The sequence below is a fragment of the Coregonus clupeaformis genome, chromosome 7, assembly GCF_020615455.1.
Source record: "Coregonus clupeaformis isolate EN_2021a chromosome 7, ASM2061545v1, whole genome shotgun sequence".
Lineage (NCBI taxonomy): Eukaryota > Metazoa > Chordata > Actinopteri > Salmoniformes > Salmonidae > Coregonus > Coregonus clupeaformis.
The window spans coordinates 32,394,831-32,417,751 of record NC_059198.1 but is presented as its reverse complement, the minus strand read 5'-3'; the positions used below and the strand labels follow the sequence as shown (position 1 = coordinate 32,417,751).

General features: G+C 46.5%; 1 protein-coding gene across 1 annotated transcript; it reads left to right on the top strand.

Moving 5' to 3' along the window:
• Positions 1-14,082: 14,082 nt before the first annotated feature.
• On the top strand, positions 14,083-20,290 carry LOC121570596 (heme-binding protein 2-like). Its single transcript, XM_041882063.2, has 7 exons — positions 14,083-14,165; positions 18,102-18,161; positions 18,336-18,417; positions 18,813-18,933; positions 19,045-19,184; positions 19,431-19,594; positions 19,774-20,290. Coding segments are annotated over exons 1-7 (648 nt in total). The 5' UTR covers positions 14,083-14,163; the 3' UTR covers positions 19,853-20,290.
• The last annotated feature ends 2,631 nt before the right edge of the window (positions 20,291-22,921 follow it).

The following is a 22,921-nucleotide window of genomic DNA, read 5'->3' as shown; positions in this document are numbered from 1 at the left end:
GCTCATTGATGGCTACAAGAAGTATTTGTCTGCAGTTGTCTTGGCCAAAGGCTGTGCAACCATGTACTACCTCCAGTGTGCCCATCATTTTGTTCTTTATTTTCTAAATAAAAATTGCAGTTTACTAAAAATAAAATTGGTTATGCAATGTTGAAAATCTAAATAAAACTGTGAAGGACCTCGGTGTTACTCTTGACCCTGATCTCTCTTTTGACGAACATATCAAGACTGTTTCAAGGACAGCTTTTTTCCATCTACGTAACATTGCAAAAATCAGAAATTTTCTGTCCAAAAATGATGCAGAAAAATTAATCCATGCATTTGTTACTTCTAGGTTAGACTACTGCAATGCTCTATTTTCCGGCTACCCGGATAAAGCACTAAATAAACTTCAGTTAGTGCTAAATACGGCTGCTAGAATCCTGACTAGAACCAAGAAATTTGATCATATTACTCCAGTGCTAGCTTCCCTACACTGGCTTCCTGTTAAGGCAAGGGCTGATTTCAAGGTTTTACTGTTAACCTATAAAGCGTTACATGGGCTTGCTCCTACCTATCTTTCCGAGTTGGTCCTGCCGTACATACCAATACGTACGCTACGGTCACAAGACGCAGGCCTCCTAATTGTCCCTAGAATTTCTAAGCAAACAGCGGGAGGCAGGGCTTTCTCCTATAGATCTCCATTTTTATGGAACAGTCTGCCTACCCATGTGAGAGACGCAGACTCGGTCTCAACCTTTAAGTCTTTACTGAAGACTTATCTCTTCAGTAGGTCATATGATTGAGTGTAGTCTGGCCCAGGAGTGTGAAGGTGAACGGAAAGGCTGGAGCAACGAACAGCCCTTGCTGTCTCTGCCGGGCCGGTTCCCCTCTCCACTGGGGTTCTCTGCCTCTAACCCTGTTGCAGGGGCTGAGTCACTGGCTTGCTGGTGCTCTTTCATGCCGTCCCTGGGAGGGGTGCGTCACTTGAGTGGGTTGAGTTACTGACGTGATCTTCCTGTCTGGGTTGGCGCCCCCCTTTGGTTTGTGCTGTGGTGGAGACCTCTGTGGGCTATACTCGGCCTTGTCTCAGGATTGTAAGTTGGTGGTTGGGGATATCCCTCTAGTGGTGCGGGGGCTGTGCTTTGGCGGAGTGGGTGGGGTTATATCCTTCCTGTTTGGCCCTGTCCGGGGTTTCTTCGGATGGGGCCACAGTGTCTCCCGACCGCTCCTGTCTCAGCCTCCAGTATTTATGCTGCAGTAGTTTATGTGTCGGGGGGCTGGGGTTAGTTGGTTATACCTGGAGTACTTCTCCTGTCTTATCCAGTGTCCTGTGTGAATTTAAGTATGCTCTCTCTAATTCTCTCGTTCTCTCTTTCTCTCTGAGAACCTGAGCCCTAGGACCATACGTCAGGACTACCGGGCATGATGACACCTTGCTGTCCCCAGTCCGCCTGGCCTTGCTGCTATTCCAGTTTCAACTGTTCTGCCTGCGGCTACGAAACCCCTACCTGTCCCAGACCTGCTGTTTTCAACTCTTTAATGATCGGCTATGAAAAGCCAACTGAGAGACCTGAGCCCTAGGACCATACGTCGGGACTACCGGCCGTGGTGACTCCTTGCTGTCCCCAGTCCGCCTGGCCTTGCTGCTATTCCAGTTTCAACTGTTCTGCCTGCGGTTATGGAACCCCTACCTGTCCCAGACCTGCTGTTTTCAACTCTTAATGATCGGCTATGAAAAGCCAACTGAGATTTATTCCTGATTATTATTTGACCATGCTTGTCACTTATGAACATTTTTGAACATCTTGGCATGGTTCTGTTATAATCTCCACCCGGCACAGCCAGAAGAGGACTGGCCACCCCTCATAGCCTGGTTCCTCTCTAGGTTTCTTCCTAGGCTTTCGCCTTTCTAGGGAGTTTTTCCTAGCCACCGTGCTTCTACACCTGCATTACTAGCTGTTTGGGGTTTTAGGCTGGGTTTCTGTACAGCACTTCGAGATATTAGCTGATGTAAGAAGGGCTATATAAAATAAAATTGATTAATAACAAGGTGTGGAGACCAGACATTTTTTTAAAGTTTGACTTATTTTAGAAAAAATAGGGAATTATTCAAGAAAAGTGCAAGGGTTCACATATAATTGGCCGGGACTGTACATTCATGAGAAAAGTTGGTTCCTGTTTCACGTTTATGTGGGTCAAACAAAAACACCCTAATGATTGGTTGACAACAGAGCCTCCCACAATGCAGGCGATGGCTGCAAGTTGCAGCTGGTGAGGAGCAACTGCAGAAAATTGCAGTTGACTGCAGTCGAAACTTCATGACCTTTGAACACATGGTGCGTGTGCGTGTGTGAGTGCATGCATGCATGTGTATGTGATGTAATGTGATCAAACAGAGAGAATGTAATTAACAAGATATGAGTTAGTCCCCAAGCAGACTCTGGACGCTGCAACATCGTCTGAGGCCAGCAGAGTCCATCCACCCCAGACACCCACGCCTGCCACTTCACCCAGGCCCTCTTTACCCCAAACCAACACCCAACCCCGGGTGAACATAGTCAGATTGAATCTTAAACCCTGTCCCCAGGTCAGTACACCTCAAGTGACTGGAACCGTCCACATCCCTCAGTCTTAGCGCACCCCACAACCCCAAGCCAATACACCCCCAGTCATTGTCCAACCCCAGGCTGATGGTTTTCCCCAAGGTAACACTCCATTCCACGTAAACATACCCCAAGTAGTGCCACTGCTACAGCAGGCTACTCTACCCCAAGCCAACCTATCACAGGCCTTTACACCCCAAGCCAACCTATCACAGGCCTATATACCCCAAGCAAACCAATCAAAGGCTACTCAATCCCCAAGCCAACCAATCACAGGCCTATATGTCCTCAGGACCTGGCATTACTGGTTCAGGTGCATCGTTAAGGTTACGACATGTTACAGAGGGATCTGGTCAGTATGAGGAGCAGCATGGAGAGAGTGCTGCAGCCCCTGCTGTCATCCATCAACAACAACCTGGAGAGACTGGTTAACGCTGTTGAACACCTCTCTGGGGTTGAGAACACACCTCATGATGCTCCCTCCTGACTGACCTTGTTAGGTTACGTTCACCATCTATATGAGAGTAGGAGGGGATGTGTTCAGCTGAAGGCAGAGCTCCTGTTTAAAGACTCTTTATGCTATTTTATATGTCTACTATTTAGGTAGAGACGGACAAAAAAAATATGTGGAACTCGTATGAGTCTTGGTACTGAACACACAGTGGAATGAAGTTCCATTTTGTTATCAGAGATACTGTATGTTTCTTATGACTGTAAATAGTTCGTACTCGTTTGATAATACTGTGGGGCTGCTTTGCTGCTTTCCTGCCTCTGGTACTGGGGGCCTTTAATGTGTGCAAGACATCATGAAATCAACAGATCAAGGTGTTTTGGAGTACAATGTTCAAACCAGTGTCCAAAAAACTGTCTCTGTTGAAGGTTGTGGTTTCCCCACAGGACAACAACCCCAAACCCACATAAAATGCACCCTGGAATGGTTCCAGAAGAAACACTGGACTCTTCTGGATTGGACAGTGAAGGGTCCAGATCTGAATTACATCCACAGCCTACAGTATGGCGAGAGCTGAAAACAACAGTTGGTCATCCATCAACAACAACCTGGAGAGACTGGTTAACGCTGTTGAACACCTCTCTGGGGTTGAGAACACACCTCATGATGCTCCCTCCTGACTGACCTTGTTAGGTTACGTTCACCATCTATATGAGAGTAGGAGGGGATGTGTTCAGCTGAAGGCAGAGCTCCTGTTTAAAGACTCTTTATGCTATTTTATATGTCTACTATTTAGGTAGAGACGGACAAAACATTTTTTGGAACTCGTATCAGTCTTGGTACTGAACACGCAGTGGAATGAGGTTCCATTTTGTTATCAGAGATACTGTATGTTTCTTATGACTGTAAATAGTTTGTACTTGTTTTTCTCAATAATTTTATTTGGTTCAGCGTGCCAAGGTGCCTAACACTCTATGGTCCTCCATTTGAGTTCCTAATAAAAAGTATTCACCCAGTAAGAAAACAAACAATGATCATATAACCATGTCATTGTTTGTTTATGCACACGATCCATGATGTCAACCTGAACACAGGCCATTCATTTAGTATAGAAGTGTTGAACCTTTTTCTTAACCTGCTTGATAATTTTCTCAGTCATGATTCAGAAAGAGGAAGAGAAAAATTGGGGTATTAGAAAAGAGATAAGGCACCTACCTCCCTTCCTTCGTCCCATGCCCACTGATGGGAGAGCAAGCGAGGGAAACAGGGCAGACCGCAGAACACATGACATTTCATTTCAGTCTCAGGCTGTGATGCGGTGTGATCCTTGTTGGACAGAACACTTGTTGGGTTATTTTTGACCCAGCATTTTGGGCACTTAGTTGGTTATTTTGCTATGACCAGATGGGCAGTATTTCTGCTACATGTATTTGAAATATGTAATTGAATGACTTCTGAGTATTTTGTATTACACTGGGCTGAACTACACTGCAATGTATTTTGTAACAAGATACTTTCGAAAACCGTAATTTTATTTTCTAAATACAAAATACCTTTCTATAACATTTATTTATAAGTTTGTGGCCCCCTTTCACCCTACATTGGTTAAATAAAGGGAGAGTAATCAGGATGATGAAGTCCAGGTGTGCGTAACGATGGGGAGTAGGTGTGCGCAATGATGGTTGCCAGGTGTGCGTAATGTGGGTTACCAGGACCGGTGATTAGTAGACCGGCGACGTCAAGCGCCGGAGCGGGAGAGCGGGAGTATGTGTGACAGTATCCCCCTCCTGACGCGCAGCTCCAACCGGCCAGGGGGGCGGCCCGAGGGTGAGGAGCGGGCCATTCCGGACAGCGGAGGTGGAAATCCCGGACGATGTTAGGATCCAGGATGTCGTTCACCGGGACCCAACAGCGCTCCTCTGGACCGTACCCCTCCCAGTCCCGCAGATACTGGAGCCGACCCACATGACGTCGGGAGTCTAGGAGGGACCTGACGGCATATGCAGAGCTCCCATCGATGTCCAGGGGAGGTGGAAAGAATGTTGCAGGGGATGGCACCAGCCAGGGGACCAGGAACCACCGGCCTGAGGAGGGAAACATGAAAAGAGGGTGAGATTCGGTAGTTAGTGGGGAGTTGTAATCTATAGGTTACCTCGGTGACCCTCCGGAGGAACCTCCCCAGCTACTGGTTCATCCTCTCCACCTGCCCGTTGGACTAAGGCCGGTACCCTGATGTGAGGCTGACCGTGACCCCAAGCTTCTCCATGAAGACTTTCCATACCCGTGACGTGAATTGGGGGCCACGGTCGGAGACGATGTCCTCCGGAAGGCCATAGTGCCAGAAGATCTGCTGGAACAGTGCCTCAGCGACCTGGAGAGCGGTAGGGAGACCAGAGAGATGGATAAATGGCAGGATTTAGAGAATCATTCCACAACAACCATAACAGTAGTAAAACCATCAGAAGAGGGGAGATCAGTGACAAACTAAATCAATGGACTGATGAGCCCAAGGCCGCTGAGGCACCGGAAGGGGAAGGAGTTTCCCTACTGGAGCATGCCGGGGAGATTTAGTTTGGGCACATACGGAGCAGGAGTTGACATAACATCCTGCGCCAAGGTGAGCCACCAGTACTTTAAGGAGATAGATTGAATAGTGCGGGTGATACCTGGGTGTCCAGCGATGAGAGATGTGTGCGCCCAGGTCAACAGCCAGTCCCTTATCTCCGTGGGAACGTAGGTGCGCTCTGGAGGACAGGTAGCAAGCACGGGTTCCCTCTCCAGTGCCTGGGGAATGTCCACATCTACGTCCCAAAGCACGGGGGCAACGACTCGGGAGGGCGGAATGATGGGTGCACTCAGGACAGGAACCTCTCCTAAATCGTAGAGACAGGACAGGGCATTGGCTTTAATGTTCTTTGAACCTGGGTGATATGACAAGGTGAAGTCAAATCTAGTGAAGAAAAGGACCCACCTTGCTTAGCGCGCTCACCTGCCTCGTTGTCCGTATGTACTCCAGGTTCCGATGGTGGGTGAGTATGAGAAATCGGTCCTTGGCACCCTCCAGCCAGTGTCTCTACTACTCTAATGCCAACTTCACCGCCAAGAGCTCCCGGTCGCCGAAATCATAGTTCTTCTCTGCAGGAGACAGTTTTTTTAATACATGGATACAATTTCTGTGGGTTACCTTGACGTTGGGATAGGACGGCCCCCACGCCCACTTCTGAAACGTCCACCTCCACCACGAAGGGAAGCGTAGGATCTGGGTTTTTCAGCAACGGGCGGAGGTTAAATGCCCCTTCAGTATACGGAAGGCCTCATCGGCTGCAGGACTCCACACCAACTTAAGGGGACCACCCTTGAGGAGAGAGGTGAGAGGAGAGGCGATGGAGCTGAAGTTCCTAATGAAACGGCGGTAAACACCAAAAACCATTGTAGCCCCTTTATCGACCTTCTTCTCCTCCATCATCACTCCCTGTGGACTGATCTGGTATCCTAAGAAGGAGACAGCAACCTGATGGAACTGGCACTTCTCCACTTTCACATACAGGTGATTCTCCAGGAGGCATTCCAGGACTACTCTGACGTGGGCGATGTGATCCTCCAAGGTGGTCGAGTAGACCAGGATGTCGTCGATATACACAACCACCTGACGCCCAAGCATGTCCCGGAACTCCTCGTTAACGAATGCCTGGAACACCGATGGAGCATTGGCTAATCCGTAAGGCATCATCAAGTACTCGTAGTGGCCAGACATTGTGCTGAATGCAGTTTTCCATTCATCCCCCTCCCGGATGCGGATCAGATTGTAGACCTCAGGTCCAATTTTGTAAAAAATACGGGCCCCGTGGCACTGTTCGATCGCGGCCAGCACCAACGGGAGAGGGTAGCAGTACTTGGTGGTGATGGAATTGAGGGCTCTGTAATCGATGCACAGGCGTAGACCTCCGTCCTTCTTGGCCACGAAGAAGAAGCCTGCCGACGCAGGGGAGGTGTTGGAGAGCCTCCTGGATGTACTCCTCCATAGCCTTGGTTTCAGCCACTGACAGAGGGTAGATGCGGCTGCGCGGAGGCACAGAGCCTGCAAGCAGGTCGATGACACAGTCCCAGGGGCATTCGGGTGCCCAGTCGGTGATTTTCATCCTCGACCATGAGATGGTGGGGTCATGACGTTGGAGCCACGGGAGGCCGAGGATGACTTTGTGTACGGGTGCATTGATGATGAGGAAGAGAAGGCATGGGTTCCACTGTGAGGGTGAGGGGTGCTGTGATGTGCGTTATTGTGCCGGAGGCCTGGTCGATTAAATTCCCAGTGGCGCCGGAGTCCACTAGAGCTGTAGAGACAACACATGAGGGACAGCCAGCCAGTGAAATGGAAACTAGAAAGGGTTTGGCGGAAAGTGATGATGATGGAATACTCACGCCTACCCCGGGAGACGGATGATCACGGGGCCGCCCCTCTGCCCTCGTGGACTCCAGGTTGGAACACACCTGACACCGCTGAAGCTGGTGTCCCTCCTGACCACAATAGGAACAGAGCCCCAGCTGTCTCCGGCGACACCGCTCTGCTGCGGGGAGGTGTGTGGCCCCTATCTCCTTGGGTTCAGGCTCTGTTTCAGGATGGCCAAAGGAGGAAGGCGAGAGACGAGGGGGTGCCGGCGCACTTGAAGAAGGTTATTCAGACGGATGGCCATCGCTATGAGCGCGTCCAAGGAAAGGTTGTCGTCCCGACACGCCAATTCTGTCTGGTCCTCTTTGCGCAGTCCTCTTCGGTGCAGAGCGCTGGCTCATTCCATCCGCTGTAGGCTGCCACAGTCCGGAAGTTGAGGGCATACTCGGCTGCGGGCTGGGCACCCTGCTGGAGTTGGAGTAAATCGCTCTCCTCCATCTCTGCCCTCAGGTGGATGATCGAAGACCGCCCTGAACAGAGCCATGAACCTCTCATAGGAACCCGATGGAGTCCCGTCATATTTGTCCAGGAGGGACAATAGGGCATCGCTGACCTGGGCGGACTGCTGGATGGGCTGGGGGACTGGCTCTCTGGGACGACTCATGGTAGAGGATCCTCCACTAGTTGGAGATGAATCCTCTCGGGTGTTGTCGAGGTGGTGGAGAACACGGAGGACGTTATCCATTTCCGTACCTAGTTGAGCCAGCTGGTCGTGGTGGTGACGGAGTAGGTATTCCTGTCCGTCGACCATCTGGAAGATATCCTTAACTTCTGCTGCTTCCATATCTTGAGAGGCAGTATTCTGTAACGTATACGCAGGGAGTCAGGAAGCAGGTGCAGAAGGTGAGTTTAATAATAAGAAATATGAAGATAATCAAAACAGGAGTAGCGTACTGAACGTAACGAGATCCAATACTGCCTGAAGACTGAGGCTACTGAGGGCTAAATAAAGGAAGAGTAATCAAGGTGATGATGAAGTCCAGGTGTGCTTAATGATGGGGAGCAGGTGCGCGTAATGATGGGGAGCAGGTGCGCGAAATGATGGTGCCTGGACTGGTGGTTAGTAGACCGCCGACGTTGAGCGCTGGAGAGGGGGAGCGGGAGTAGGCGGGACACACCTTGTAGAGTCTATGCCTTTACATCAAGAGATGTGGATATCTTGTACTTTGTGTTATGTAATTATGTAATTTTGTGACAATGTTCTGTGTAGCACATTGTCACAGAATTACATAATTACATATTTCTGAGTTTAGCTATCACAAGTTCACCTAAACGGATTGTGTGATAGTGACTATCGATTGTAAGATAGTGACAGAACGTTTTCGACAGATAAATAGTCGGTTGGTGTCTCAACCTGGTCACACATACTATCCCTATAGTACTGGGGTGAATTTAGTTCACTTATATTTTTAGTCATTTAGCAGACACTTTTATCCAGAGCAACTTACAGTTAGTGAATGCATACATGTTTATTTTATATTATACTGGCCCCCCGTGGGATACAAACCCACATCCCTGCCAGCCAAACCCTCCCCTACCTTGGACAACGCTGGACCAATGTTGTGCTGCCCATGGGTCTCCCAGTCACGGCCGGCTGCGACAGAGCCTGCACTCAAACCAGGATCTCTAGTGGCACAGCTAGCACTGCGATGCAGTGCCTTAGACCACTGCGCCACTCGGGCGTGACAGTTTGTACTGAACAACTCGTTTCCCCAAAACAGTGTGCACCATTCTTCAGCAGCCTTTGAGGTACGTTTGCTCCAATTTGATTATATAATCTATATGGGTATGATAATTTCAAATTGCAAAACTCGTGTAGTACACCATACTCAATCGCCCTCTAGGCCACGATAAACACAACGTTCTTCAACTGGTCGTTTAGTACAGTGCCGTTTCCGTTGAATTAAACGTTGTACTGAATTCTGTTGTACTGAACGCATCCTGAGTATACTGGGTGGGCGTGTAGACACTGCTCCATTGTCCCTCTGTAGAATTGAGTTCATCACAGGGATCTGAACTTGGTGTGATTCTGGAACAACAACAACAAAGGGACACCCAATATTCCCTCCAAGAATGGTTAAAGCAGGTATCATGTGACCTGTGATAGTACATGGAAACAAAGCAGCAATGCTCACAGGATGTGAACCACCTCCTCCATGCATTATTGCTATAGTCTACTAGAAAGTTCAAACATGTTCTTTGGTGCAACGTCTTTGTCCGTGCTAGACTATGGAGCCCAAGGTACCTATTCAAGACCAGTTAGGCCTGTACACACACAGTGAACTGTACGCTAGTGCTTTGTGTTGGAACACGGTGTCTCAAGCTCTGAGAGAAATTAAAACACCTCTGGTGTTTTCTTCAATCACTCTCACAAGCATTTTATAAAAACATTTTAAACAATAACAACTACAACAGCCAGTGTACTAACACTTGCTCCACCTGACCTTTCTGTGATGATCGGAGACAGACCATTTTCGGGCAGTATTTCTGTTAATTACTTCTGAGTATTTTGTAATTTAAATTACACTGGGCTGAACTACACTCCAATGTATTTTGTATTTGTATTTTGTAATAGTTTTTTGTCATTTTTGCCCATGTCTGGTGATGATGCCATAGAAATGTTCACAACATGCAGTTTCATGATCCTGATTGAATCAGGCTAAAGTAACATGCTTTGGCTAAGAAGTTGACCTGAAGCACATGCGCTTGCTCCACACAGAACAGGTATAAGAGAGGGGATCATTTGAGTTATTTTGAGTTTTTCTTTGCCTGAGGCTGAAGTCACCAAGTGAAGGCCGTCACCCATTGAGCACTTGAGGTGGTGTCCAGCTGACATCACAGGCGATGTCAGAGGTTTGTTAAAGGTCATGACCTTTGACAATATTCTAACTGTGAAAGCTGAACGGCCTGAGGGGGTAAAACAACAACCCTCTCAATGGCATGGACCGCAACTGGGCATCTCTCCAATATGAACTGACCTGACTTTGCATGGGCAGGGTTCATTCCATGATCACATCCATCTCGATATTCAGTGGCTTCCTTTTTCTTGTCTCTTTTCCTGCACTGGTGTGAAAGACCTGGGATAGATGAAATCAAATTTACAGTGAGGAATGCCATTTTGTATTTATCTACAGTGTCCTGTGTCTTCAGCTTCAGATCAGCTCATGAGAAGGGAAGGAGACGAGGAGAGGAAGACATTTTAGACTATTGAGCTACACCCCAGAGTTATTTTGTGGGGGTCAAAGTTGAACTCTTAGGGTCATGCAAGTGCTGTCTTATCTGTTTTTATAGGTGGGGAATATGGTTTGATATGAATGAGGAAATGTTTGTCCAATGTGTATCTGATATTTCACTCGACATTGTAATGACATCATAATATCATAAAAAAGACGGTTTTAACCAACTGAACCCTTATTGACACATAATGACACATAAACACATGTTAAAATTAAGTGATGATGTTTGGACCAGACAAATAATAAAGAAAACTGATGAAGTTTTTAATTGATTTAATAGTAGAGAATAATATCATACCAATGCATTGTAATTATATTTACTTCAATAGGGGAAACACACCACTGACAGGGTCATCAGTAGGAGTACACTGAAGCCTTGTTTACACCTTGCGCTAACATGTGAGTTTCGTGATCTTACCAATATGATCCAATCACTATCTGATCAAGGTTTGTCGCTTGTAAACATTGTATTAAAATGTGTCTGTTATCCGTCCACTGTGTCCGCATTGTGACCAGACAAGCTGGTGCCTCCATGTATGCTAATTTTTGACAGCTATTCTTACAAAATAATATGAATGTATTTATTTTAAGACAATTACTGATGCCATAAGTCAATGGTGCTACCTGTCAATGATTTGAGAGGCCAGTATAATGATGATTCAAATGGTTTGACCATCCAGATCTGTTTACACTCGATTGATACACTATGTGTCTTGAAATCATTGACACCTGTCTAAAAATGTGGGCACAATCAGAAGGCTTCTGACTCCATTCCTCTCTAGTGATTGGTAATGTTGACCCAGCAGTGCTCAGTGAACAAACTACATACAGTGCCTTTGGAAAGTATTCAGACCCTTTGACCTTTTCCACATTTTATTACGTTACAGCCTTATTCTAAAATGGATTAAATAAATAAAATCCTCAGCAATCTACACACAATACCTCATAATGACAAAGCGAAAACAAGTTATTAGACATTTTTGCAAATGTATTAAAAATAAAAAAGTGAAATACCTTATTTACATAAGTATTCATACCCTTTGCTATGAGACTCGAAATTGAGCTCAGGTGCATCCTGTTTCCATTGATCATCCTTGAGATGTTTCTACAACTTGATTGGAGTCCACCTGTGGTAAATTCAATTGATTGGACATGATTTGGAAAGGCACACACCTGCCTATATAAGGTCCCACAGTTGACAGTGCATGTCAGAGCAAAAACCAAGCCATGAGGTCGAAGGAACTGTCCGTAGAGCTCAGAGAAAGGATTGTGTCGAGGCACAGATCTGGGGAAAGGGTACAAAAATAATTCTGCAGCATTGAAGGTCCCCAAGAACATAGTGGCCTCCATCATTCTTAAATAGAAGAAGTTTGGAACCACCAAGACTCTTCCTAGAGCTGGCTGCCCAGCCAAATTGAGTAATCGGGGGAGAAGGGCCTTGGTCAGGGAAGTGACCAAGAACCCAATGGTCACTCTGACAGAGCTCTAGAGTTCCTCTGTGGAGATGGGAGAACCTTCCAGAAGGACAACCATCTCTGCAGCACTCCACCAATCAGGCCTTTATGGTAGAGTGGCCAGATCGAAGCCACTCTTCAGTAAAAGGCACATGACAGCCCGCTTGGAGTTTGCCAAAAGGCACCTAAAGACTCTCAGACCATGAGAAACAAGATTCTCTGGTCTGATGAAACCAAGATTGAACTCTCTGGAGGAAACCTGGCACCATCCCTACGGTGAAGCATGGTGGTGGCAGCATCATGCTGTGGGGATGTTTTTCAGCGGCAGGGACTGGTAGACTAGACAGGATCAAGGGAAAGATGAATGAAGCAAAGTACAGAGAGATCCTTAATGAAAACTTGCTCCAGAGCGCTCAGGACCTCAGACTGAGGTGAACGTTCACCTTCCAACAGGACAACGACCCTTAACATCGAACAGGCCCCCATTAACATTGACAGGGCTGTAGTGGAGCGGGTTGAGAGTTTCAAGTTCCTTGGTGTCCACATCACCAACAAACTATCATGGTCCAAACACACCAAGACAGTCGTGAAGAGGGCACGACAACACCTTTTCCCCCTCAGGAGACTGAAAATATTTGACATGGGTCCCTAGATCTTCAAAAAGTTCTACAGCTGCACCATCGAGAGCATCCTGACCGGTTACATCCCTGCCTGGCATCTGATCGTAAGGCGCTACAGGTGCGCCACTTTTACACTGCTGCTATCCGCTGTCTATTATCTATGTATAGTCACTTTACCCCTACCTACATGTACAAATTACCTCGACTAACCTGTACCCCCGTACATTGACTCGGTACCGGTACCCCCTGTATATAGCCTCGTTATTGTTATTTTATTGTGTTACTTTTTATTATTTTTTACTTTAGTATATTTGGTAAATATTTTCTTAGCTCTTTCTTGAACTGCAATGTTAGTTAAGGGCCTGTATGTAAGCATTTCACGGTAAGTTCTACACCTGTTGTATTCGGTGCATGTAACAAATACATTTTGATTTTATTTGAAGCACACAGCCAAGAGAACTCAGGAGTGGCTTCGGGACAAGTCTCTGAATGTCCTTGAGTGGCCCAGCAATAGCCCGGACATGAACCTGATCGAACATCTCTGGAGAGACCTGAAAATAGCTGTGCAGCAACGCTCCCCATCCAACCTGACAGAGCTTGAAAGCATCTGCAGAGAAGAATGGGAGAAACTCCCCAAATGCAAGTGTGCCAAGCTTGTAGCGTCATACGCAAGAAGACTCAATGCTGTAATCGCTGCCAAATGTGTTTCAACAATGTAATGAGTAAATGGTCTGAATACTTATGTAAATGTGACATTTGCAAAACTTCTAAAAACCTGTTTTTGCGTTGTCATTATGGGGTATTGTGTGTAGATTGATGAGGGGGAAAAAACAATTTTAATCAATTTTAGAATAAGGCTGTAACATAACAAAATGTGGAAAAAGTCAAGGGGTCTGAATACTTTCCGAAGGCATTTCCCTTAGGCCAGTGGATCCAAGTGCTATTTGTTTCCTCTATACGTGGCAGCCAGGCTGTTATTGCGAAACTGCAAAGGCTTTCTCTTTATGGAAAAGAAATATATAACAGTCTACTACAAGTGACGGATCTAGTCACAGCCTCTTTTTCAATAAGCCTATACTCTTTTTTCAAAGACACATCAAGAATGATAGTCCCGCGTTATCTAACTTGGCACACACATTTATAAACCACCTGTTTTTCTCTTCAGCAGGTTAAATAAGCCCATTGCACATATTTGTTGAGGCCCCCGGGCCATTCTGCAGTGAAGTGGGTGTGTCTCACAAGTTTTAGGAAGGGATCCAGGTTTCCTTTCATAACCCTCAGTTGGTATAAATAGTTTCTCTGCAAGCATTTCCCTCAGGCCAGTGGATGCATCTGGACTGAGCTGATCTAAAAGACACACACTCAGCACAATGTAAGTAGAAATGATAGTCTCATTGCTTTGATACGTTTCCTTTGACTTGTGATGGTGTTAATTATTAAAGGGAAAGTGATTTATATAGAAATTGAAAGTTGTAGTAACATAATTTAGAAACTGTCTTTTAAAGTATTACAATATATGGCAATAGTTATTATTAATGTCTGAATAATAGATTTTTCATCTGATGTGGTCACTAGCGGTTTGTACTTTAGGTTTTAATAATATTATTAGCCCATTGTAACGTGACTTTCGTTATTGTGATGACTATTATTTATCGAATAATGACCTACTATGTTTGTTTGTTTGTTACTAGATTACATTAATAATGTAACAATTAACTCATTAGGAATTTGGGGCACCACGGTAAAAGTTGTTTAACAAGTTACCGTTTCCCGGAATTAACTCTAAAGATATCTAGATATCTCTTATCATTTAACAGTCATTTATTAATCATTTACTCATATCAGTCTCATTCTGAAAGTCGTAGGCTCTTTAAGTCTGCACGAACCCGGGTCTTACTGATCATTCCGTACCACACAAATTGATTTAATTATATATTTACTAACTAATTAAAAATGATATCACAAGATACAAACACATACACGGTATAGGTAGGGATAAGAAACTTAATACAATGAAAACAGGTCCCTAGCGGACTAATACAATATGACACTTGGCGAGTTACAGAGCGAGAGAGAGAGAAAAACACTTGGATACACATGGACCTAAGCTCATAGTAATCCTAATACTTTGCCAGAACTGCCGCCCGTTTGGTAAGAAGTAATGCATGTATTTACGTGTTTGTCTGCGTCGTCTCTGTTGGACCCAGGCCTTTGTGGGAAGGGTCGATTGGGCCTTCTCTTTTCGAATGGCCTTTTAGATGTAAGGCTCAGATGTAAGGCACAGATTGTCCACAAGAGGTCACAATGTCCTCCTTCTTAGTCATCTGTATACTTTCACTCATTCTGGAAGTGGTCTTCTGAGGACGGCTAATCAGCCGTGTCGATGATCCCCTGTGGGGTGATGAGAACAGTGTAGTAGACAATGGTTTGAAGAGGATGGTCCCACTTAAATTCACCTTCTTAGATACAGTACTTAGAACAGCTACTCAGCCGTAACATTGATTGTTAGTGGAGGCAACTTTGTTATCTTCACCTCATGTTGATTTTTAGGGTCGGGACCAATATGGACAACAGCTGCAGCTTGAGGTCCGTCTAGTCTGATCTGATAATTCTTATCTCTGTCTTTTATGCACTCTGGTAAAGAGGGACGTTTCCGTCATACTGACACGCTCTCTGAGCTCCCTCGGGTGTGGCTAGTTATGAGGCAAAAGTATTATTACCACTATGATTTTGTTAGAAAACGAAAATCACATTCTTATCTTCACGGAAACATTGTCTTCCTCCTTGATATTTTCTACACAATGTAGAGGATGTACACCTGATATACACAGTGTAAAAGCTCTTCAAGTCACAATGTTTTCGTTATAACGCCTTTATAAAAATGTTAATGACATCACAAAATAGACATACATTTTCCATATTCCATTTCTCATCATTCCCAACGTTTGGATGTTGAAATATATTGTCCCAATGTTCATTGTTGGATGTTGATGTTTTTAGGCGGCAAAAGACTCTGAAACAAAGGACATTCCTTTCACCATTCTACAGGGCCAGAGATAGATTCTCCTATCTATAATTTATGGCAGTATTAAGGTGTCAAGACCGGCACAGCCCCCACCCCTGTGGGTAAGAGGGTCTGGTTGTTGTCGGCCATTGTCTTGCTGATATGATGCCTTTGATCCTCACCCTGAGAGAGTCATGACACTACTTTAGGTTTTTAATATGACTGAGTATTCGTGTGTACTTTAGGTTTTTAATGTGATGACACTGACTGTTTGTGTGTACTTTAGGTTTTTAATGTGATGACACTGACTGTTTGTGTCACGATCGTCGAATAGAGATGACGACCAAGGCGCAGCGTTGCAGGCAAACATACTCTTTATTACGAGACACGATCAAAACAACAAACGATACGTGACAGTTCACGGTCTACCATAAACAGACTAGAAACAAAATCCCACAAACACGAATGAAAAACAGACTGTTTAAATATGGCTCCCAATCAGAGACAGCCAGCAACACCTGACACTCGTTGCCTCTGATTGGGAGCCACTCTGGCCAACATAGAAATAGCACCCATAGACACAAAACACCTTGATCTACACACCCTGGCTCAACATAACAGCGTCCCCAGAGCCAGGGCGTGACAGTACCCCCCCCTAAAGGCGCGGACTCCGACCGCGTCAACCAAATACCACAGGGGAGGGACCGGGTGGGCACTCCGCCTAGGCGGCGGATCCGGCTCCGGGCCTGATCCCCGCTCCCTCTCCAACCCCCCAAAGTACCCCTGGTCCGGTCTGGCCCCGCTGGCCGGAGCTGGACTGCACACTAATGGAGCGGATTGCTCTAGCTCCGGCGTAAAACATCTGACCAGTGCCGAACCAGGCACCAGTGGAACAGGCACGGGCCGTGCCGGACTGACGACGCCCACCACTGGCTTGGTGTGGAGAACAGGCACGGGCCGTGCTGGACTGACAACGCACACCACTGGCTTGGTGTGAGGAGCAGGAGTGAGCCGAACCGGGCTGACGAAACGCACCACTGACTTGGTGCGGGGAGCAGGAACGGGCCGAGCCGGGCTGACGAAGCGCACCACTGACTTGGTGCGGGGAGCAGGAACGGGCCGAGCCGGGCTGACGAAGCGCACCACTGACTTGGTGCAGGGAGCAGGAACGGGCCGAGCCGGGCTGACGAGCGCACCACTGACTTGGTGCGGGGAGCAGGAACGGGCCGAGCCGGGCTGACGAGCGCACCACTGACTTGGTGCGGGGAGCAGGAACGGGCCGAGCCGGGCTGACGAAGCGCACCACTGACTTGGTGCGGGGAGCAGGAACGGGCCGAGCCGGCTTACGAAGCGCACCACTGACTTGGTGCGGGGAGCAGGAACGGGCCGAGCCGGGCTGACGAGCGCACCACTGACTTGGTGCGGGAGCAGAACAGACCGGACCGTACTGTGGACACACACCACTGGCCCTACACCGGGATCTGGAACGGGCCGGACCGGACTGGTAACACACCCCAGTACCTCTCGCCGTGCCTCTACACCTTCCATCCCCTCTTCGACCAGTGGCCCCCGTAACCTGGCGGCCTCCTCTGCCAACCCGCTGGACCGCTCTATCGCGGCCTCCTGCTGCCCCGACGTCGTGAGCCCCCCCCTAAAAAATTTCTGGGGGTCTCTCCTCCCCGTGGGCCAGGCCTCTATAGTTCTCGCCCAACCCTCGCTCTTCTGCCTCCAACTCCCGCTATTCAGCTCCTCAATGGGCTTGACCCAGTCGAAGCTCTTCCTCCATTGTTCCCAAGTCCACTCTCTCTGCTCTTCACTCGGCTTGACCCAGTCGAGGCTGCCACGGAGATCTGCTAGGGATTTCCCTGGCGATGGCTCCTCGACTCGCTGCTTGGTCCAGTTGTGGTGGGATTTTCTGTCACGATCGTCGAATAGAGATGAGGACCAAGGCGCAGCGTTGCAGGCAAACATACTCTTTATTACGAGACACGATCAAAACAACAAACGATACGTGACAGTTCACGGTCTACCATAAACAGACTAGAAACAAAATCCCACAAACACGAATGAAAAACAGACTGTTTAAATATGGCTCCCAATCAGAGACAGCCAGCAACACCTGACACTCGTTGCCTCTGATTGGGAGCCACTCTGGCCAACATAGAAATAGCACCCATAGACACAAAACACCTTGATCTACACACCCTGGCTCAACATAACAGCGTCCCCAGAGCCAGGGCGTGACAGTTTGTGTGTACTTTAGGTTTTTAATGTGATGACACTGACTGTTTGTGTGTACTTCAGGGTTTATTTTGCAGGGTTGGTTGGCTTGCTTCTCATCTTGACTGCTGAGGCCAGAATTGGGTAAGGAAGTTATAATACACATCTGTTATTACTTTCCACACATAATAACCACACGTTTCAGAAATCATACGCTGTTTGTATGTTGATGGTTTGAATATTTATATTGAATATTGATGTTGTGCAACATTTTCTGCTATTCTCCATTATTGATTTATTTTCCACTGAACCCTATAGGAACTCCTCTGAGTCTAGCTTTTGTACCGAGTCAAGGGAATGTCTGCTGTATGATCTGGTGTGCAAGAATGACGATTATGAGGTGAGTTCATTGTAAAGCACAAATTAATGGCACATACTGTAAAACTGAGTCAGGGGTATTATTTGTGACCACATTTTGTTTTATTGTTTAGTTTTCTGTCAGGGTTGCAGATAAAATACAATTGCATTTTCATCAGAATATAGTTTATCAACATGATAATAATCATTTTAATTTTCCATAAAATTGTGAAAACATAGACGAATGTACCTGCATTCGTAAAACAATCCCCACCCAGCTACCATCCACCTGACAACTCCCCGAGCCCCAGAAACCAGGCTTCCCACCCTTTTCTACCGGGCCTAGACACCAAAGTTGCTCCCCCTGCCTCCAACATCCGCAACTCAATACACTCTCCAACACTGGACTCTGAGTGAAGGTTTGTGTCTGTGTTACAGGTGCGCCACTATGACTCAGTGAAATGGGTGTCGACAGACGAGGAATGCTACTTCATGGACAAGGCCATCTATACTGCCTTCAGGAGACTCTTCAAATACATCACCGGATCAAACAAGGCTGGTGTGTGTGTGTGTTCGTGTGTGTGTGTGTGTGTGTGCGTGCATGCGTGTGTGCATGTGTTTGTGCGTATTGATCTATTTGTGTGTGTGTGGATGCACATTTTTCCTATAGGTGTCAACATTGACATGACAGCTCCGGTGACTGTCAAAATTGAGGAGAAGAAGAGGATGTGGCAGTCGTCTGTCTTCACCCTCAGCTTCCTCCTGCCGTCTGACTATCAGATGACTCCTCCCCAACCCACTGATAACAGGGTAAGACCCAATCTCAAATAGACCCCTAGACCCTACGCCTTATGCAGCTTTTCTAGAGTTCCAGATGGGCGGGGTTTGCACTTTTGGGACTATTCCATTGGCACCACTGAGCCAGGCAAGCTCAATCGAGCGCAGCTTAAGTATTTGAAAAAACACAAAATACTATTTGAACCCATGTCAGGTGTGCGTTGCTTTTTAAAGACCCCTGGTTAACAATGTGGATGTCATTGTGATTTCCCCGTGCAGGTGTACTTTACAGAGATGCCAGACATGAAAGTGTATGTGAGGAGCTACGGCGGATGGATGATGTCTTTGACATCCAGTGTAAACTCCATGCTGCTGAAAAGGCAGCTAGACAAAGTCCAGGCCACCTACAACAAAGACTACCACTACGCTGTGGGATATGACAGGTGAGAGCACGGATACAAATCCTTCAATATACTCATATCCAACATCCAACCCAATTCCACCAAAATACCTTTTTCAAACATACTTTAATATTTTGTGTGTGTGTTTGTATGTGTGTGTGTGTGTGTGTGTGTGTGTGTGTGTGTGTGTGTGTTTGTGTGTATGTGTGTGTGTCCTACAGCCCAATGAAGATTCTGAACAGGCACAATGAGGTGTGGTACATGGTTGAGGGAGAGCCTGTCTGCCCTACCTCCTCCTAAACATCCTGCTCCACTACTGCTGAGTCTGGTATTACCGCTTTGAGGAGGACCAATGGGAGGTGCATGGTAGACTGAGAACATCTGAGAAAATGTGGTTTGGGGACAACAAGGATATTAACTAAAAAATGTGTCCCTGATCTGGTGGCACTATAATCCAAAATCAATATGCCACATATTATGTGTATACATACTGTATGTCTACAAGTTTTTCATACTTATTCAGGGTTCAATTTGTTAGGGAGGTGCCTAGTCCCCCTAGTCCCGTAATATTAACTCTGTACATGTTCTAACGATGTGGGGTGAATGTAGACAGGGATATTTTTGTACTAAATAACTGGGTCCGCTTGTCAAAAGGGAAGATACTTTTCAGAAACTACAACAGTCCATGTTGAACATGATTTTGATCTTTTTCCTCAATAAAATATGAATAGTGTCTGAGTTGAGTCCTCAAATGTATGCCAAACAAATCCTCTCCAGCTCTTTGGTCATACTCGACTGGTGGTGAATACAGTATGATTATAATGAACATAAAATCTTGGCTAATTGCGTCAGATTGCATATTTATTACATAGTCTGTCCATGAGAGATTATAATGAACATTACAAATGACATTTTACATTTTAGTAATTTAGCAGACCTTCTTATCCAGAGTGACTTACAGTTAGTACATTAACCTTAAGATACAACAACCACATATCACAGAAAGTCAAACTTTCCTCAAAAAAGCAGCTATCAGCAAAATCAGTGCTTGGAAGAAAAGACAAGTGCAACGGTAAGGTGTTAGGCTTTCTTGTGTTTGTTTTTTTCAGTCACTCCTTTCACAAATACAGTGAAGTCGTATTTGAAAGTAATAAAAATCGAATTTGTTTGTTACTATTCAGTGGTGCCCAACACAAGAACACTATACACCGTTCGCCACTCAGTCCCGCCATTAACAACAAGGGCATGTTCTAAGAAAACATCTAAAATAATTAAGATAATTAAGAAAACAGATCACAAGTAAGTACACTCTTAGAAAAAAGGGTTACAAAACGGTTCTTTGTGGAAGGATAAGATTCTACCAAGAACCTATTTGATCAGAAATACCCTTTTTGGAAGACAAGGGTTCTTTGGAAGTCAAAGGGTTCTACCTAGAACCTTTAACATTTTTATTTTATTTTTTATTTCACCTTTATTTAACCAGGTAAGCCAGTTGAGAACAAGTTCTCATTTACAACTGCGACCTGGCCAAGATAAAGCAAAGCAGTGCAATAAAAACAACAACACAGAGTTACATATGGGGTAAAACAAAACATAAAGTCAAAAATACAACAGAAAATATATATACACTGTGTGCAAACGTCCTAAGAACCGTTTTGGAAGAAAGGGTTCTTTGATGATTCTTCGGAAGGCAAGAAGGGTTCTACATGGAACCATGTATAGCATTTCCCAGCATGCTCTATTGCTGGAAGATTTTCAGAATGGTTTGGTTTACTCTAAAATCTGTGTTTTTGCATGTACTGTACATTGATTGGTTGATACATTTTATGCTACACAAAGATAAATAACATACAGTTTTCGAAACAAATACAATCTGTTAGTAATTGGATTTATTGCACCCGTTACTGAGATGGTTGTTCAAGTGTAGATGATTGAGGTAGTACCCTTCATAGACGGTTCTAGGAAGAACCTTTAGATGATAAAATGGTTATTGGTAGAACCCTTCATAGAGGGTAAAACCATATACAGGGGGTTATTTCAAGAACCAAACATAGAGGGTTCTAGATAGAACCCTCTGCAAAGGGTTCTACCCAGCACCAAAAAGGGTTTCCCTATGGGGACAAACTGAAGAACCCCGTATGGTTCTACTTACCACCTTTTTTTCTAAGAGTTACACTCCATTACACACTACAATGGATAGGCGTTCCCAATCATGAGCCCTGGCCTGCCTTGCTCTTGCTGATGTAAACCCCTTTGTGCTGAAGATGATATGTGTGACACTCTGGCTCCGGGACTTTTGTATTTGAGCCAGGGTGTATTTGTTTTGTTGGGTTTTGTTGTGGGGTTTTGTTGTATAGGGTGTATTCGTTTGGTTGTGTTTTGGGTGAGTAATTGTAGTGTCATGTGACTCCCAATCGGAGGTAACGAGTGTCAGCTGTCGGCTCGTTATCTCTGATTGGGAGCCATATTTAAACTGTTTGTGTTCTCATGAGGGTTGTGGGTTTTTGTTCCTGTTTAGTCATTGTCACTATTGGACTTCACATTCGTCGCTTTGGTTTGTTGTTTTTGGTTGCTTTAAGTAAATAAAGTCAACATGTTCTTTTCACTCGCTGCGCCTTGGTCTCCTTCACTCCTCGACGAACGTGACAGAAAAACCCACCATAAAAGGACCAAGCAGCGTGTCAAGCGGCAACAGGACCCAACTCCAAAGGCTTCCTGGACATGGGAGGAGATTTTGGACGGAAAGGGGTCCTGGACTTGGGAGGAGATCCTGGATGGGATGGATCGCCGTCCATGGAGCGAAACGGTGGAGAGGCGACGGCGAGAGGAGCAACGGCGTCAGCAGGGCCATCGTCGGAAGGACGAGAGGCAACCCCAAAAAGTTTTTGGGGGGGGGCATATGGCTTGGGCGGCTGGGCAGCAGGAGGCTGCCACAGGGCTGACGGAGGCAGAGAAGGGGCGAATTCAAGAGGCAACCAGGTTACGGGGGTCACTGGTCAAAGTAGGGAAAGGAGATGTAGGGGCACGGCGAGTGGTACTGGGGTGTATTACCAGTCCGGTCCGGCCCGTTCCAGTTCCCGGGGTAGAGCCAGTGGTGTGTGCCTCCAGTACGGTCCGGCCTGTTACGACCCCTCGCACCAAGGATACGGTGCGCTGCGCCAGCCCGGCCCGGCCTGTTCCGGCCACTCGCACCAGGGATACGGTGCGCTGCGCCAGACCGGCCCGGCCTGTTCCGGCCACTCGCACCAGGGATACGGTGCGCTTCGCCAGCCCAGCCCGGCCTGTTCCGGCCACTCGCACCAGGGATACGGTGCGCTTCGCCAGCCCAGCCCGGCCTGTTCCGGCCACTCGCACCAGGGATACGGTGCG